This window comes from Echinops telfairi, unplaced genomic scaffold (assembly GCF_000313985.2).
Source record: "Echinops telfairi isolate 266 unplaced genomic scaffold, ASM31398v2 ScPeMD7_3533;HRSCAF=4204_0, whole genome shotgun sequence".
NCBI classification, from domain to species: domain Eukaryota; kingdom Metazoa; phylum Chordata; class Mammalia; order Afrosoricida; family Tenrecidae; genus Echinops; species Echinops telfairi.
In genome coordinates, this window is record NW_022107431.1 from 79,966,937 (window position 1) to 79,986,466 (window position 19,530).

Sequence of the window (19,530 nt, forward strand, 5' to 3'; positions counted from 1 at the left end):
AATTAAAAACAATTGTGATTGTAATACGACTATCTATATTTTCTCTTTACAATGAAGGATAATGTGTAGAACTGTGGCTGTTCATGTGGTCCTGTGCCATCCATTATAAAATAGTCATTCGCAAAAGAGAACTCTATTAGATCTTATGTTTTATTGTGGCAAGGGTACAGGACATGGGATAGCTTCTCCTCATATTGAGAGCTCCCACAAAGAGAAATTGCTCCTGAAAGTTCATTGTAGTTAACTTAATGGAGGAGTTTGATCAATGAAGGAAAGAAAAACTAGTAACTATAGTATGCAGTGATAAATATTTCTGTGCACCTAAGTTAGATTTTTAAGGCTGACCTGGCAAACAGTTTCAAGGTAAAGAGTAAGTGAAAACTTTATTTGGAGAATTTCAGTCTAAACATTTTTTATGTAAAATGTAGCAGCTCATAGGGCAAAAATGACCATTCGTTTTCTACATAAATGAATATGGGAGGGTTTTTTCCTTGTCATTAATCATATTCTTAATGATTCCTTTCCTCAATTCTTATACCAGATATTCAAAGTTGTAGAAACCTAAAAAAATTTTTACATTATGTTTTTGTTTGAATTTTAATGCATTTATTTATTTATTTTACAAATCTCTTTGTAATCTTTATTTCTGATGCACCACCTTCTTTAGTCCTGCAGCATACACTGGTATATAAACAGAGAAATCTCTGTTTCAGCTTACATTTCAAACTTTTAAAAATAAATTGACAGCTATGGGCATGAAATAGCTGCTTTAACATTTCTGAGCGTTTTGGAACTTTATTGATTTAATGTCTTTATAGATAATTAGCCTTTTCTTTCAGTTATGCTCAACAGTATGTAAGGTTCGGTCTCAGACCCTGTACAGAATGAAACTGCATTTGCTTTAACACTTTGCAACCACAAGGGATTATATTGGTAATAGGAGGAGGAAAATCATGATATTTAAAAAATAATATCACATATCCATGCAAGATAAGAGTTTTCTGCTGATGTTCTTTGAAGCACTCACACCTTTAAAAATCTATTTTTGAAAACCAAGAGCATTGTCCTATCTCTCTAACAATTTATGTTACTATTACTAGAATCTCTGGAATCAGAATGATAGTCATTTCATTCCTACGTTGGTGTTTTTCTACATAATCTAGTGAATTCTTAAAAATGCTGTTGGTATTTTTATATCACTATTCTGTTTATGATACTCAAATAACAAGTGAAAATATTTAAAATTTTCACAGACGCACCATTTATTTCCCCACAGTTCTCAGGATGGTTGTTAATGTTGGTTTCCTGAATCAAGCATATACTAGTGTGATGAATCATTGAGTCTAGGTGCACATTCCAATGTAATGATAATTCTGAAATATTCCTGTAAAATAACCTAAAAAGACCAATCTTAACTCATCCATTTCCATTTTCATCAGTAATTATCATTAAATGTAAAATCCTTTTTGTTAGTAAAGGTTTTGGATTAGTCCAAAATTATAGTTACAAAGAATTTTGATATTTGAGTTGCTATTTCAAATAATAATTTCATTTATATCTCCGTTTCAAAATAAATCAATTTAGCATTTGAAAATCTGTAGCATCCTATTCTTTTTGTCTCTATGTATCCTTCTCATATAACTAAACCTATGCTGTACCTCTATGCACAATTGTTTCATGTGCATTATCTGTTTAAAACAAAATAAAAGGTGAAAAAGTTAATTCCTTAAAATAACCTGTTACATTATTATATTATAAATACTTAGTTTAGTTGGAATTTTATATATGAACATGTATATGCAGATTTCATAGTATTTTATATGGTGGCCATTATATATTTATACACACACACATATGACGTTCTGAAAATTTTGAAAAAAAGGAAATGAGTGTAACTTTCTCATTTTATCACCAAAGGAACCAATATGTAACACTGATAAATACTTACTTTGATTTTATATGAACATGGTAGACACACTGCCCAGTCCTTCTAAAAGGAATTCTATATTCCCTGGTGAGACCCTGCCCAAGGGTCTGCCCAAGTTTATCATTTGCTTCTCCCAATTTACAGCTTTACTCCTAAGGAAACAAGTGTACAGACACAGTCACTGGGAGTTATCTCTGACTTGTGGCAGCGCCAAGTGGCTCAGGGCAGACTGTCCTCCACTGAGCGTTCAGTAACGCATTTGTTGGAAGCAGGTGGCCACGCTGTCTACAATAGATGGCAAAGCCTTTTTCTGAGGTCTCAGGTGCCATTGGTTAGCAATGTAGGGAGCTAACCATTTGAATAAACCAGAGACTCCTTCCATGTTAATAGAGGGAAAAGACTTCCATTTCCCAAAGTCATATAACCTTTCTAAAACATCTCCATTTAAGTTGAGCACTTTGTCCATTTTTCCATGGCAGATAGCCATTAGTCGTGTGTATAGAAACAACATGACCACTAAGTGCTCTGTGACACTCAGTTTAAGTGCACAGCGGCTGACTGAAAGGATGGTAGTACAAACCTACCAGCCAATCTGAGGGAGAAAGACATGGCAGTGTCCTATTATCCTCCATAGGTAGTATCCTAGTATCTTTATTTCTATGTATCTCGATGTATCCCTTTCATATAATCATAACCAATCAGTATCTCTGCACAATTTTTTACCTCCCCCAAAAGGCTTTTGTACAGAGGAGAGGCTAGGAAACCCTCTCGGGCAATTATACTCTTCCTGTATGATTGCTAGAATTAGGGTTCACTAGACAAGCTACATTAATGGGAGAGCTGTCTAGAAAAGTCTTCTCAGTCATTGTATGTGCCAGCAGTCCCTAAATTATGAATGAGTTCCCTCTCTCAATCTAACTAGATTTAACATGTATGTAAATGAGAATAATTATATTTTAATATCAGTTAGATAAATGTTTATCTTAGTATTATATAGTGTACCTTTGTAGGCATAAAATCATTAAGTGTATATTTCAAGATACAATAAAATATATTCAACATATTAATACAGTAATAATGATGCTTTGATGCACAGTCCAAGGTAGCATCCCTTTATTTGAACTATCGTGGGTACCTCACATAGTTTTTACTATAATAGACTGAATAGAGGTCAGGAGATTTAGTGATATGGAGGTTAGGTGTTGGGCTGCGCAGTGCAAAGCCAGCATTTCGAAGCCACCAGACAGACATTCTGCAGGAGACAGAAGAGGCCTTCGAAGGCCACTGTCTCCAAAGGCCACAGGAGCAGTTCTACCATGTCGACTGGGTCGCCATGAGGCAGGACCGACTCGATGGCCGTGAGTTTTTTGGAAGTTTTCTAAGTGGGTTTGTAATTGATGGACATTTTGTTAAGGGTTTGAGCACAGAACACAGCTTATTTCGGCAAGGTTGCCTAAATATGGTTTAGTTTAGTTATAATTACATGGTTCAATTTCCTATTGCAATGAAGCAATGGGATCGGTATATCTTGTTTTTTACTTAGCTGATTTCCCATACAATCATCATTCTAATGACAGTATCCTTGATTAAACAGGGAGAATATTTTGATCACTTCAATTGATAACCTGTGTCAAACCCATAAGCCGAGCGTCTGTCACTCGGTGCACATCTCCATCACACCATGTTGTTGTTAATGCCCTGAAGTCTACTTCAGCTTTTATTCATACTATATGACAGAGTAAAACAGCCCATAGGATTTTTTATTGTAAACTTTATGGCAGCAGATCACCCATTCTCTCTCAGTATAAACATGAGCTGGATGTGAACTGTCCACCTTTCAGCTAGCTGCTGCGTACTTAAGTCCTGTACCATTGAAGCTCCCCCACTACATTTAACTCACGGTTTTGTTTGTATTTATTGGTTTCTATACACTTCCCTGTTACACACTTAATACTTTAGGAGAAGGACCCACTCTTACACACATAGATCTTCAGGACCTGTAACCGGGTCTGGTTGTACTATATATTTTTCTATCAATGGGCCTATCTGTTTATATAATTAATAATAAAGTTTAATCTAGTGACCTATTTTTAAAAGCCCATCTGTCACAAACAATAAAAAACATCCTTCAACGATAGTAAATTAAATGATTATAGGTTTCTTGGAAGTGATTCATGTTATTTATCCTGATAAAAATTGTTTCTTGAACTCAGTTTGTCTTCATTTTCTAGAGGAACATGTTATGAGGTTGAATTATCTAGCTGTTTAACCCCTTATGTAAATTATTAAAATTAGTCACAAAATTTTGTTAACATTTATAATTATATATGCATGAGGTTATATAGAAATTCACAGTTTACTTACACTATCACGGAAATCCCTTTAATTTAGATTTCAAACATTTAATGATAATTTCTTGTGAAATTATTCATTTATTCAGCAATTATTTATTGAGACCCAAATAGATGAAGAACTGCGTTTTGCAAGGAAGGATCTTTTAGTCACAATCTCTGTCCCCAAATCCTTTGCTATCTTTATCTTCTATTTCAATATTTTTTTCTAGTATTCTTTAATACAAAGAAGCAGTTGTCAGGACGGCGCAGGACCAGACGATGTTTCATTCTGCTGGGCCTAAGGTCGCTATGGGCAGAGCCAACTCAATGGGATATAACAACCACCTTCTTTAACAATGCAAATTCCATTTCCTATGCTTATCCGCATATACTGGAATTTTGTGAATAAAGGTTAAGGAGAGCTAACATTACTATACAGTTAAGACTTATTAGGATATGGTAGTGAATATGTTTAAATGGATAAGGTTAAGTTTTGATAATGCGGTGATGAATTTTATAAATATTATATCAAGTATTAAGTAAAATGTGTTTGAGAGCACATAATCTGTGAATTATTAATAAAAACAAACAGCTCTTGAAAACGATGACATTTTATACTTCTTATTTGTTTGAGAATTACATGTTTAAGGATGTGCCATTTTAGTTAATAGAAAATAAAGGTAAGTTAATAGAAAATAAAGTTAAAATATGAAGATATTATAAAACTTAAAACAAATTTATATATTGCATTCCTTTCAAGTGACCACAAGATGGTGTGTTGTTTTTAATCATAATTCATGGTTTAATTTTGATATATTATTTACCCAAATATATATATTATTTGATACATAAAGATATATTATTTACCCAAAGGTTTTCTATGGTGATTTATTTTCTGAATATCAAAATCCTGCCTTGGCTGTTTGTAATGATATTCTAAATTATCTTCCTTTCTCTTTGTGTCTATAAATTTTTGGGGTGATTTGAGTGAATATTTACAGAGCGCCTTGGTTTTCCATCCAAAAAGTTATCTACATTTTCTTTTCATAATATAGATTGCAATCCACAGAGTGTAATCGCATCCTTCCCTCTGTCTGTTCCTTCCTAGTAGCTCTATCCCTCGGCAAATGCTGCCCTTTTGTTCTCCTCTGGTTGATTGTTCTGAGGAAAGTGTACCTACTCCCTGATGTGTGACTGTGTCCCAACAAGAAACTAATCAATATGTGCATTTTCTAAGAGATTTGTGTGTATGTATGTGTTACCAATTTTAAACATATTAGTTTATAAAGGTTGCTCAGCAATCTGAGAAATTGGTACACACTAAAGAAAATGACCAGTGCATTTCAGGTTTCTGTGGGCTTATTTGATGGATCCTTTAAACCTTCACCCGCTCTAAATCTTACTTATAACTGAAGCAAGTTGCTTAATGAATGAACCTGTTGTTTATGGTTTTAATTATTTATCTTTTGGTAAAATGATTGCATAATTATAGTTTACTCATTTATACTTAATACTGTTCATCAGTCCTTAAATGCTTGATCTGCCCTCTGTTTAAAGACATATATAATTCCATTTTGTTTTGAAGTCCAGAAATAATAGCAGCACAAATCAGATGCTTGTTTTTCGGTTAGATTTGTAAGCAGAAATATTTTCTTATTCATATAATTTAAAATGGATTTACTTGTACAAATCATTTTTATTGAACTCTTTGAACCTAAATGATTTTTTACTCAGAAGTAAATAATCTTAACAAAAACCAAAACCCCCCAAAATATATTGTGCCCTTAATTTACTGTGATTTGAAATCAACTCATTGGCATTACTTAATATTAAATAAAATATATGAAAAATACCTGAAATATGTTAATTATTATTTAGATGTGGAGCCACGTCTGAAGCAGATACTTTTGTTTGAGCTTTCATCAAAGATGATAGAACTACCTGTATGGTCATTTTTAGAACATCATCCATTTTAGTCAGGGTAATTATTTATGTTACATAACTTTGGCAAATCATATGCAAGCTAATCCCTTAGTGATATTTTTCTAGTCACTGAAAATCTAAGAGAAAAGAAATGATTTGAGTACACATAGAATGTTTGCCAGACTACCGTAGAATAGCATAAATCATAGTAACAGAAACAAAGGTTAATGAACCCTTCTGATTTGGGGAACCATAAGGAGAAATTGGTTTTGTTTAAACCTGAAAGACTAGATAGAAATTAAGAGTTCAAGACCATTCATTAAAAAGACAACAAAAAGGAAACGCTTTGTGAAGCTAGCTGAGTTATTGTCTCTCGGAAACAGAAGAACTGAAGCAAAGGATCACCGATCCCTGTACATGAATTATTCTTTAAAGTTCCCAGTCATGGAAATTCTACTTTAAAATAGCAAAGGAAAAAGAAGCAGTGCCATGAGGTTGCTTCTGAGGCAAAGTGGTCGGAAAGGATAGAACTGAACTTCCCTTTAGTGCTTCTGTGGCCATAAATCTGCTGGAAGATCCGCCCTCTCACGGCAGCTTCATTCTCTCGCTGAGAGGGCTCAGTTCCCACCACTGACTTCTGGGTAGCAAATGAGCGCTCACCCACGAGGCCAGCAGGACCCCTCCTTTAAAATAGCAGTAATTATTCATAAAACGCCTAAGCATTCATTTCCAAAGAGCAAATCCCTTTAAAAGAGAGAATTTATTAGATAAATTGTGGGAGTGCAATTCAAACCGTGTTATGAACCATTTCTAAAGATTTTATATAAATATGTCCATTTTCCCTAAGGGATGTCGATGCAAAAACCACAAAATATTTGTCTTTCAATTCATTACATTTCATATGTGTCCTTTTTAACTGTTTAACTCTTCAGTGGTTAAAAGTGCTAACTAAATATTAAATCCAAGGAAACCAACACAACACATACATATCTGAGATTAGAATCTGTCAACAAATCTGGACATAGTCCCTTTGATAATGCTTTAATATCATTGGCATTCTCTGAAAGCAGAGCGTCTCTAAATTTCTACTGATGACCTCTTTGAAGACTAAGTGTCTAATAGTTTAAAGTAGCCTTACATGCTAGTATAAAGTCACTCTGTGAAGTGAGGGGCTAATTTTAACTTTGCTCGCTTACTCACTTTTGAATTAGAAAAGTCTTTCAAAAATAATTTATTTGTGATCAGATTTTTACACTTTTTGTCGCCACAAACAAAAGTTTTTGCATTAAGTTTGCAGCTGGATAGATGATGATTTTACAAGTTTGTTTTTAAGAACAAACTTGGAGTTGGATTTCCAAGTATCATGATTGAGGATAAAATTACACCATGACTATGCCTTCCAGTGTAACAAAGGTCAGGGTAATAAGTGCCTCGGGGTCAAGTCCATTTCCCAATGTTAAAGAGGCTGTTCTGACATTCTCTACGCTATTCTGAGCTGATCATATTGCACACGCACTATCACAGAAAATCAAAACAGTTTTTCTTGATGGTTTTCCATCCTTAATTTGCATTGAGATAAAGAACATGTTGTAGGGGTCTAAGAGAAAAACACAGACTGTGAGTTTATCATAAGCACTGTTTAATTACTTTTCTTTCATGTATAGATATCAAGCATGGACTTTGTGATGAAAGAGATTTGGGAATCTCAATTTTATTCAAACTTGGAAAAAATTACTACTTTTCTCTAAGTTTATTGAAAAATAAATAAATGAGATTTAAAATACATCCAAAAAAAGTTGTTTAAAGAATTAAAATAGTTAATATACCTAACTTCTTTTGTGTATACTCAGCGTATTATAAGCGACAGTTTCTATTCCTAAACCTGATATATTTCAACTGTTGATGTTAGACCAATGCATTTTCCTGGCAGTAAGCATTTAGTTATTAAATTGGTTTAATTGTATGACTATGACTACCAGCAGGAGTTTGTGGATCAACATTTCTTTTTCTTGAAGTCCATTTCACAGCTGTATTGACAAAAATGGTGCTGAAGCATATGAGACCTTATTGACTAATTTTTGTAGTTTGAGGCCAAGAAGTGCAAAAATGAATAATAGTGTTTCATTTTTCTCTCACTCATTGTATTTGCCAAATGCAATATGAAGATAATGGGTAACTGTTTCTGAAATAGTCACAGTTTCTAAGAATATTTTCATCTTTAATTATGTGCTTATGATTAAAATAATCAAGGCTAAATCTTAACATTCTTTGTCATTTTACTCATCAGGAAAGATATACATTTATTTTTGCCTCATAAATTGTTCCTGTTTGCTGTATTATTCAGCCTTCAAGAACTAACGGATACTAATAATATGGTCGGGGAAAACACTCAGGTGAATCAAATCACAGTTGAGGGGCTAAATGCAAAACACACTGTCATTGAGATGATTCGGACTCATAGCTAAGGGGATAGTCTGATATAATTAAGGACTCATGACATGATCATCTTTTAAAGATAGCTGCTCTGAAACCAAACACAAAGATCAAAGTTGCTATATATTTTCATCTTGAGTGTTTTAATGAGTCGTTTCTTTTCTTGTTGTTTGACTGTCATATTCATATAGTGTAGGTTAATTCACAATTTTGGATGCATCAGCTATTAGATTCTTTCAAGTCTGCAAATAAAATGAATGGGTCATAGTTAGTAACATTTATTTTCCTTATTACATACACCGATATTGATATGAAATACAAAACATTTCAGGACCTGGTGGCACACTGGTAAAAGCACTCCACTGCTAACAAGAAGTCAGTGGTTTGAATGCAGAGCTGCTCTAAGGGAAAGTGGTGTGTACATCCGCGTTCTCAAAGATCTGAATGAAATACCACCCTTGAGATCCTGGCAGGTAGTTCTACCCTGCTCCATCATCTCTGGGGACTGGAGTCCTCTCGATGGTGATGAGTCTGTGATGATGGGTTACATTCTATATTTTTTATTCCATTTTAACTAGCATCTGACATGTGATAATTTTCAACAATAGATAGATCTCAATCATTTATCTGCACTATATTGAGTTCAGAATTATTTGGCACATGCTTTCAAATCAGAAGTTAATTTTAAAAGATTATCTAGATGGGTAAGGTTTTCATATAAGTTACCAAATAGTTTACATTGCAAACAAAACAATACAGTCCGGTAGTTATGGGCTAGAAAATTTGAATTACACAGCTGATGGGAGTACCATGAAGGTGCTTTTAAATAGTTGTACTAAGATAAAATGAACATATTGTGCAATTCAGCAGTTTGATCATATTAAGAAGGACTGTGCCTTCCTCATCACAGTGAACTTTGGAACTTCTTCCTCCCTTCTTGTAACTAATGCTGTGGACTCCTCCTTTCCTCCCTCCCACCCCCCAGACCCCCAGGTATTTATCAATCCTGTTGTTGTCATCGTAGATCTATGCATTTTACCTTCCTACGGAGAGAAATATACGAAACAAAGGAGTAGCAAATGTATATAAAATAGTCATAAATGATTTTGGACTAATTTTGGAATATTATTCTAATTTTATACTGTCAAAGATTAAGACACAAGACACATGAAGTAGATGTCCTTAAAAATAAATACTAAGTGCAAACAGCAAAAATATATACTTTTATATTATCTCTCCTTTAGACAACATAGGACTATATAGGTCCAATATGAAACCGGTTATTTTCATTAGTTGATTTTTTTAAATTGCTAAATATAAGGGTTTATCTTAAAAGTACAGTTTAAATGTATCTGTGTCCAATGTGAACCATGGTTAAAACTAAATTTCAAATATATTTCTTAGAAACGTATATGCTGCTCCAAGTATTATCAAATCATGTTACCAATCAAAATGTGTGTATAAATTTAATAGTTATGATACTAATAATTGAATATTCTATACTAGTAAAGATATTCAGGAGATTATTTCTCTGTGGACCATATATGTATTATCTGACTGTATTAAATTCAAAATTAGTCTTAAAAGGGTAATGTAAGCATCACGCTTTAATGATGTTCAGATCTGCTTTGTCTTAGGAAATAAAGATGTGTCAGCATAGAGTAGCTCATTAAATATAGTGCGTTTTCTAATACGTTTTAGTCATTTGAATGCCATGATCCATGCTAACAGCTCAAAGATGTAAATTTTCATTTTCAGGAATCTTCTGTTTGGTTAGTGCCACCCTCCCATCCCGACACTGTTTAGTAAACTTTTGAAACTTACTAAAAGAGGTTGTTAATAATGGTTAGTATCCACGTGCCTTTCCGCCTTTCCTTTCTGTAGTCTGTTACCTTTGTGTGCAGAGACATTTCTGTCGTTATTTTCACCCTTATTTCATGACACACCTTGTGAATGCCCTCCCCACCCCCGCTCAGAGGGGTGGTTTGAAAGCCAGCATGTAATAATTTCTAAACTCTGTCTTGCTTATCTCTATCTCTTTTCCTTTTATCATTCTTTGTTTGTTTTGGTGTGCTGGTGACTTTTCTTATTGTACCCTGCTGAACTCCTGCTTTAAAATCCTTATTTCATTGTTCAAGAAAAACACTTTTAAAATTGCAGTGATAATGTGAAGTAGGAAAGGCATAATTTTCCTATTGTGTGCTGAATATCATATAAAAGGTAGACAGGAATTTTGTCAATATACATCCTTAGGAAGCAGCTATAATATGAAAAAATGTGGATTCCAACTTAAATATTTTCATAGGCTTTTCAAATTAAAGTTATATTTTAAAGCTGCAGATAACAAAAGAATATGTTATCTGCAACAAGTAAATAGATATTAAATTATTTTATCTTTTAATATTTATTCTTAAATCTTTCTCACATCAAGAGATTTCCATAGTTGTTTCACTGATTAAAAACATTTTGTATGTGAGAATAACTATTTTCTGTTAATGAATCTTTTGGTAACCAGAAATAAAAACTATTTTTCAGGTAAACTAATAGGTATAGGTCAACAAAAGGCTGGCAAAATGCAGGCTATTTGGAGAAAATTAATTAAACAATGATCTTTTAAAAACAAATACTGAAGCCTAAAAATTAAAATATTTCTGATTGCTTTATAAAATAGTGCCTAAAATAGTAATCATGGGGTTTTAAATGTGTACATTTGAGATATTGCCTATATTTTAAATAATAATTTACTTAAGATATAATTTGTAAAGTTTTAACAGTTCTGATCTTTTCTTTGAACAGATCTTTCACATATATTTTATAACTCTCTACATTATAATTGTAAAACTATATTAAATTTCTTTAAAATAGTTTATATGTTTTTATTTGTAGTCTGAGGTAAGTATAGGATATTTAATACAGACTTTATTTCTTCAGAGTCTGTAAATGAAACTGAACCATTTCATGGTTAAATGTGTTGGTATATTTCTAATTTTTTCCTGTAGTACATAATCTGGTTGGACACCTGTCTTACTAGGGACAAAAATAATTATTTTTCCTATGAATTAAAAAAACATAACAATCAAAATGCCTGAAGTTTTTCCAAAAAGAGTGTTAAAAATATTTAGCATTTAGACAAGTCATTCGTTTGAAGTTAGCCTTACTTCAAACAAGGGCATTCACATCCTGCAACATTTCTAATGTATCATTTGGAATCAAGGTCTGAACTTGTCATACCATCTAATCATTTCTTCTGTTAAATGTTTCAACAGAGAGCCAAGACTATGTTACCTCAGGACTCTGTATCCCTTCCCCTTTTGGAGACAGACTTTTCCATTTCTACAGTGTTATCATCATCATCTTCATCATCATTGTCATCTTGTTGTTAATAAATACATCTAATAGTACGTATTAAGCAACACGCATGTCCATACACTGGCTGTCATGTGCCATGTAATTCTTTTAAACAGAAGGATATAGAACTCATGAATAGCAGACCCTTGTGCTTTACAGAGAGTCTTGATGATGTAGCCGGTTATGCTTGGGGATGTTAACCTCAAGGTCAGCGGTTTGAAATGACCATCCACGTCCAGGGAGAAAGATGAGGCTTTCTACTTCCATAGAGATAGATAGGCCCAGAATCTAAAACGGCAGTGCTATTCTCCCTGACAGGATCACTGTGAATGGGAATCAGTTCGATGCACTGAATGAGTTGGCCTGAACACATAACAACAATGTAATAATTAATGGGGAATGAACAAGTAGCATTTTCACCGCCTAATTACAGATGCTAATAAATTAGTAGTTTCACTAAACTAATGTTATTAAACTGAAACAAAATTTCACCTACTCTAATTGTTTTCATCTAATGCATTTTGTTTAGCTTCTTATTCTGAAAACAGGGCAAAATAAAGCTTCATTCAGCACTTGCAATTGAAACACCATTAAATAATAATTAAATGTAGTATCATGGGTCACTGTCATTTATTCAGGTGACATTTAAAAAACACATATGTGTACAGTCTGAGCCTCGAGAATTTGGTCTCTGCTGTTTGAAATTCAGTGAGGGTACCACATCGGAGACCGAGCAGCCAGCTAGAGAAATGCAGATACTGAGTGCGAACCAGGAAGGAGATAACATTGAAACCCAGTGGGAAAAGTAGTGATGGTTGCTTTCTAAGGCCAGGGATGGAGGCATAGTGCATGACCATGAAAGAACTCATCAGGGCCCGAAGAGGACATGGAGAGCCAGATGAGAAAAGCAAGACATTTCAATTTGATCTGTTTCGTAGACTTTATTACTACTAATGCGTTGGCATTAAATGTAGATTATCCTGGTACGTCTTAGCTATGTGAGAAACACGAGTTGTAGCAGTAGGGACACTGAGACGAAGGAAAGGACTCAGGGAACAGGAAAGGAGCAGCAGGAGAAGCTGGCCAGGGCTGGACCGGAAGGCAGTAGAACAGCCTCCGCTTCACCCAGTTTCTCCCTGAACCAGCTTTCTCAGTCATGTCGATGCTGACTTTAATTCACTATTTTTAGTTTTACAAGATTCTCTGTAAAAACAATTTTAAAATTATGGCACATAGGATGTTAAATTTTTCGTTATTCAGTAATCGCTAGGAACTATTTTGACAATTAGGAGTTGACCAATAACACATTAGTAATGAATAAAGCAAAGATAAAGTCAGTCTCTGCATACTTGTGTTGGGTTGGTTTATTTCTTTGTTATAACGTCACATTTTGTATTGTGTACTATTTTCATATGCATCAACATCTTTGGTTATTGTCCATATTTTTAATTCTATGCAGAAATGGCCTCAGCCTTAGCATTAGCTTCAATACTATTTACAACTCATTTTTGAGTCCGATTTAAATGCAGCTAGCACATAAGTATCTCAAACTAGTTTGGGGGACTACTAACATACATCACTCTATAAAATGAATCCTGAAGAGTGGGTATTAATTATCATCAAATAAAGAATGTCTAGTAAATCTATTTCCAGTGATATGGGAATTAAGAAAAAACACATTGCTCTGGTCATTTTTTTTCAGCCTCATGGGATAAGTTAATTATCAGCTAATTAATCTAGCTGATTATGGAAAAAAATAATTTCAGGGGTTTTAAACATCATCAAATTTGCCATTTTATGATTAAAATGCATTTATATCTAACCTTCCTTAAATGCTTTTTATATATAATGGCAGAAAGGTACAATATTACATCAGAAATTATATATTATTTCTAACTGAACATGTACTATTTTTGTTGTTTGACAACCCTCAATTATAAGTTCATGTTTAAAGGAAATATGTATATCCCAGTTGGGATTTTAAAAGTCTATTTCTTCTCATACTTTTATATATTAAGACATTTCTGATTATAGATTTGTGTATTTGTGTGTGTTTAATTCTATAGTAGATCCTATCCCCATATGCTAGTCAATGATATAGTGTGTCATCTGAAAATCATATTCAATATATGTGTAATATGTATATTAATTATCAGCCATTCATTGTAGTATAAGCAAGAGATTGTCTTTAAGCCTGCCCACCTTGGTAACATATTTTAATGATCATGTATTGTGTACTAAAAGTGTAACAGTTTGTTTTGACTCTTATAGTGTTTATTTTCCACTCTCAAGACTCCTATGTTGAGAAGAGTATTGAGATATGTTTTAATGTTGCTTCTGAGACGTACTAGTTTCTGTTTTGTATTACTTAAATGTGTTTCTTCTTTACAGAGGTCCTTCTGCAGTGCCATGGTAGAAGAACTGAGGATGTCCCTCAAGTGCCAGCGCCGGTTAAAACACAAGCCACAGGCCCCTGTTATTGTAAAAACCGAAGAAGTCATCAACATGCACACATTTAACGACAGAAGGTTACCAGGTAAAGAAACCATGGCATAAAGCTGGGAGGCCAAACACCCAAGCACAAACTGTCGTCGTTTATCCAAACAATTTAGCGAGAATGTTTCCTGTGGAAATATGCAACCTGTGCAGAATAAAAATGAGTTACCTCATACCGCTGTGTCTATGAACTAGAGACTTTGTGATCGAAGCAGTTACAATGATCAGACTTGATTCACAAGTATCCTGGATCAACCAAGTTTCACGGGGTTACACTGTCTATCAAAGGTTCCTCCCTTCTGCTGAGTGAATGTCACACACGCATTTTGTGACTGGTTTCAAATGCAGTCCAGTGAGAAATTATTGGTTCTTTTTGAAGTCCAACTGTCGCCAGGAGATGGAATATCAATGTCCAACAGGGTAACCAGTAAAAGAATCATTATGAAAAATAAAAAATACTTGGAATCAGCAAAAACTGTAGTGTTACAAGAAACAGTACAATCTTCTGAACACCCAGATAACAGAGGTGATGTTACTAGCCCCCCGACTACTGAGTACAGTGATCATTTGAATAGACAACATGTGTTCATAGAATGTGAAGCAAACAAAGAAAAAATGTCACACAAAACAAATCGGAATTTCCTGGCAAGTGGAATATAAAGCAGACCATCATGAGTTTTATTTTTGTTTATGTTTTGTTCTTGTTAGTCTGTGTCACTGATCGAAATAGAAATGTCAGTCACCAAGGCAATAATGTTGTTTGTTTTTGTTATTTTTCTTACATTCACCAAGGTGGGAGCTTTAACAAACAACTCTGCTAGATCCCTATCAATTCTCTGCCCCCCCACATGTCATTTCACCCACCAGACCCCAAGAATAAGAATGAAAAGCAGCAGTTGGCTCAGTGATTCTGGGTTCAGGAGGAGGAGGATTTGTAATCATTGCCCTAAGTTGTCAAAGAGGCCGCGTGTTGATAGAGATGTGGAAGTTGGAAGCTTTCGCTCTAACATTCAGATCTGTCAACTCAACCCCTCATTCCTGCCATAAATGAACTTGATGGAGGCTGGGCGGATCTTGGTGATATGAGAAAGGGGACTGGTCATCTATGGAAAAGTATGATCGAAGAACTTTGTAGTGGACTGCATTTATCAATACAGTCACAATGTTAAATGAACAAAATCCTTGAGCAGTTTTTTTTTTCCAAAAAAAATGTTCAGGTTTATTTGTGGAAATGCAAGATTTCTATGAAAATAGTTTTTGTATGGAAATTTTTGTAATACTTTTTATCAACAAACTAAGAACATGTGTTCCAGTCAGGGGTGTGATGTCAAGCATGAATGGTAGTGCGTGTGCACCACCAACGTTTGGTGAAAACTATTTTTATCAAGAGAAAAGGAATCATAGAAGAGAAATATTTTCAAGTTAGATAATATAAAAGCTAGGTGCACTACCACCACTGCTTACCATGCCACCCCTGGTTTCCACGAGGCTGATCACATACTGTAATGAACAATTGTGTGTAAAATGGTAAAAGACACAGCCCTCTTGACAACATTGTGAAAACAATTGAGTGCACACAGTTTGCTGTTTGAACCCAATGCACAAAATTAAAAAAAAATCATTAAAATGATGTCCATTTTGCTTTCAGCTTTGACTTTCATTTTTCTCTTACATGAATGCCTAAATGTTCTACTTTATTGCTGTCTTAAGGGAAGCACACAACTTCAGTCAATCTAGGTCGCCTGGGATGGTCATTTCCCAATGACCTGAAGACAAGAGCTTGGTGAATGAGTTACTAAGAAGTATAGAAAGCTGGGCTGGGTGGGGTGGTGGAATGGGATGTTTAGGTTTTGTTACTTAAAAATTGAGATGGGGAATTTTAAAGTTTATCAGTTCTTGAATTGACATTCCTTGTCTTCCTCTACTAGTGGCTATTGACTATCTGTGTATGTATAAGACAGTGCAGTGGTCACTGATATCTATTAGAGACTCAGCTCAGACAATTAAAAAATTGCCTATGCATTGATAATTCAGCAAAGCATATGGAAAATAGAGGCTCAAAGTCAAAAGTTAGTAATGATGTGGTTTAGATGGCAGGACTTTAAGTGAGTTTTTATCAGAAATGTAGTTTGTTTCACTGAGGGGGGAGCAAAGGACACCCAGACTGGACAAAGTCAAAAGTAAAGGAAGCTCTCTGAATTCTTTCTTGAAACGTGCAAAGGTTGTACCAATTGTTTATACCTAAATTAAATTACCAAGAAATTTAATATCCAACGTTTTTGGAATTTCTAGTGTCAGGTTGTTTTCCATTTTAAAATAGAATTTTATGATAATTGTATCCCTGAACTTAATTTTAGAAAGTTACAATGTCACAACTAAGCAAATGCCTGCCTTTTCTTTGGCCATGTAGTGAAGATGGACCAGTCTCCGGAGAAGGATGCCTGCTGGGTAAAGGGTCCTTGCCAAGGAGGAAGGCTCTCAGAGAGTGGGATTCATTTGGTGGCTTCAACAATGGGCTGGAACATCTCAAGGCTCATGAGGCTTGCCAATGACTGGGCAGTGTTTCACTCTGTTGGACACGGGATTGCTATGGATCAGAATCAACTGGAGGGGACTTACAGCGATCCCCAATAACCTAACTCATGGAGAGATTTTGGATATTATTAAGCTTTTTGTTACTCAGATTCTGATCAGATTTTAAAGCACTTTTAAAATTTCATTTCATCAGTAGGATAATTTTATAATAGAAAGGGAGTAATGATATCTTTTTGTAAATATTCAGGAAATAACGATTTAGACTTTGAGTAAAATTTATCATTATTGTATTCAAAATTCATTTGAAAAAAATGTAAAAAGTCTGCTGTATCTAAAGTTTATAAGTAAATCATATGCATAAACAGTGTATATTACTTAATTTTTATCTGCTTCCAAAAGTGTCTATTATTGCCCAAACAGGTATTATTAAGTGCTTATGCATATGGAAGAGCCAAATCTTAGTCTAATAAAATTATGATTATTCATAATGAGAAAAGACATAATACTGCCCCTTTCTTCTTACCTGTTTTTCTAACTCACCCACTATAAAATAAATGCTTTCACAATAAAAATTTATATGGTTTTAATAAAAAAATACTTCATAAAATGGAACCCGTGAACATTTATGAAATGGGAAGATTTTCATGTTAGTACCTGTCAAATAATGCTAAATTTGGAAGCCAGTGTAATTTATACCATAAGAGCCTAGGTCTAATTCAAAACATTCCAACTTCAATTTTTTAGAGCTCAAGAAACATGTGTTACAGTGTAGATAAGGAATACTTTCTTAGAAAACCATGCTGAACTATAAGACTCTAAGAATCTCCTTTAATGTGTTACCTTACATTGTACCTTGCTTTCAAATAGTATGAACCTAATTTAGCAGTGATTTTAAGCAAATATAGTCCTGCTTAGTTACAAAGGGGAGTTGCTGATTGCCTACATTTTCAATTAGTTCTGCAATATTATACTTGCAAATAACACTTAATTAGCAATGCATATTACTTTAAGTTCAATTTGTAGAGTTTATATGTAATTTTTAATCCAACCATGTTAACTATCTGAAAATTTTACCCTATATTTCACTCATCTTGACCAAAATTTCTGTGAGATAAAAAAGACACACTATGTTTATGTATATGCATTTTTAATAATAATTATAAATATTTCTGTTTTATCTCCGTTTCTATTTCCAAGATTGTGTTAAGGTTTAGGACAGTTGCTGTAGCTGTAGCTCCCACATGTGCATACCTTGGGAGGAGTGTACAAATGGACGTGAAAAGGATCTTGATCTTTTTTTTCAGGATAAAAACACAAACACATAACAGTTAGTCAGTTCCAACTTGGGGTGAGTCCGTGTGTTACAGGCTAGACCTGCTGCTTCATAGGGTTTTTGGGATTGGCATCTTCTCCAGGTCTTTCCCACATAGTCTCATTGATTGGGTTCTAACTGCCAACATTCTAGTTTAATAGACCAGTTAAACCCAGTTTAGCCACTGGGAGCACCCAGTGAAAGTCCCACAAATTGCTTGTTTCACTAGTCAGAACTTAGTCATATGTGTATCCATGCCTGAAACCTTGGTGGGAAATAAATATGGTCTTCATTTAAGACAGCTGTGTGCCAGCGAAAAGAAAGGCCCTATTTTTAAAGAAAAACAAAATAGGAACCTAGGTGAGCAAATAACTGGCAATCTCTGTCGCTGGGTCACTCACCCTAATTTACCAAACTCTACCTAATTCTGTCGACCACCAACTTTGTTCATCGACTGTGCCATCTACCGCTATTATTTTATTTTTATTAAATTATTGCATATTTTATTGTTCATTGTGTTCTCCTGCATTTATTTTACTTATTATCTCTCAAAGGGTGTTGTTTTGTTGGGAAGAAACCAGTTGGCAGCGTTTTTCTTCTGCAGATTATCTTTCCATTGAGCTATAGATACAGACACTCCGTACAGTCACTTCGCTTTTGACTATCAAGATACTCATTTTCGTTCTTTAAAACTCTTGACATCATGGTTTTAAGGGCATGCTAGTTTCTTTCTTTACAATATGAACACATATTGTAAACTAGGTTCCTCTATGTTAGCTACTGGGGATTGATTGATCTACAATAACGGTCAACATACTCGCTCTTAAAGTTTGGAGTCTGGCACAGGATGCAGCCCGAATGAAATGTGCTAGTAAATATATGACAGTTTGAACGTGTCTCACAAGTGCTCTTTTTAGTCAGACTGTGCTGAATTATGAGACCACTCTCTCTAGGTCTCAAGCAGTTCAAATTAATAGTTGGCAATATAAACACCGATTTAAATTTGCTAAAAGATACTAAGGGAAGTATTCATAGGTAGGATGCAAGGCATTATTAGTTGATGTCTGCCTCCTACGAGTACAGTTTTTGTTCGTTCATACCTCTGTGCGTCAGATGAGATCCACTTACGAAGAATTCAACTCAGATATAAGCTATTCTGTTACTCCATTACTGAAATAGAATATTCTGATGAGCAATTTTGGATGATATACAAAATGTAGCAG

The 19,530-nt window shown here is 34.3% G+C and overlaps 1 protein-coding gene across 1 annotated transcript in view; it reads left to right on the forward strand.

The window, feature by feature from the left end:
• GRIK2 (glutamate ionotropic receptor kainate type subunit 2) overlaps positions 1-16,107 on the forward strand; it is a 754,527-nt gene extending 738,420 nt beyond the window's left edge. Inside the window, exon 16 of the mRNA XM_004710894.2 lies at positions 14,356-16,107. Coding sequence (XP_004710951.1) covers positions 14,356-14,520 — 165 coding nt within the window. The 3' untranslated portion in view covers positions 14,521-16,107. The remainder of the gene's footprint in view (positions 1-14,355) is intronic.
• Positions 16,108-19,530: the final 3,423 nt, after the last annotated feature.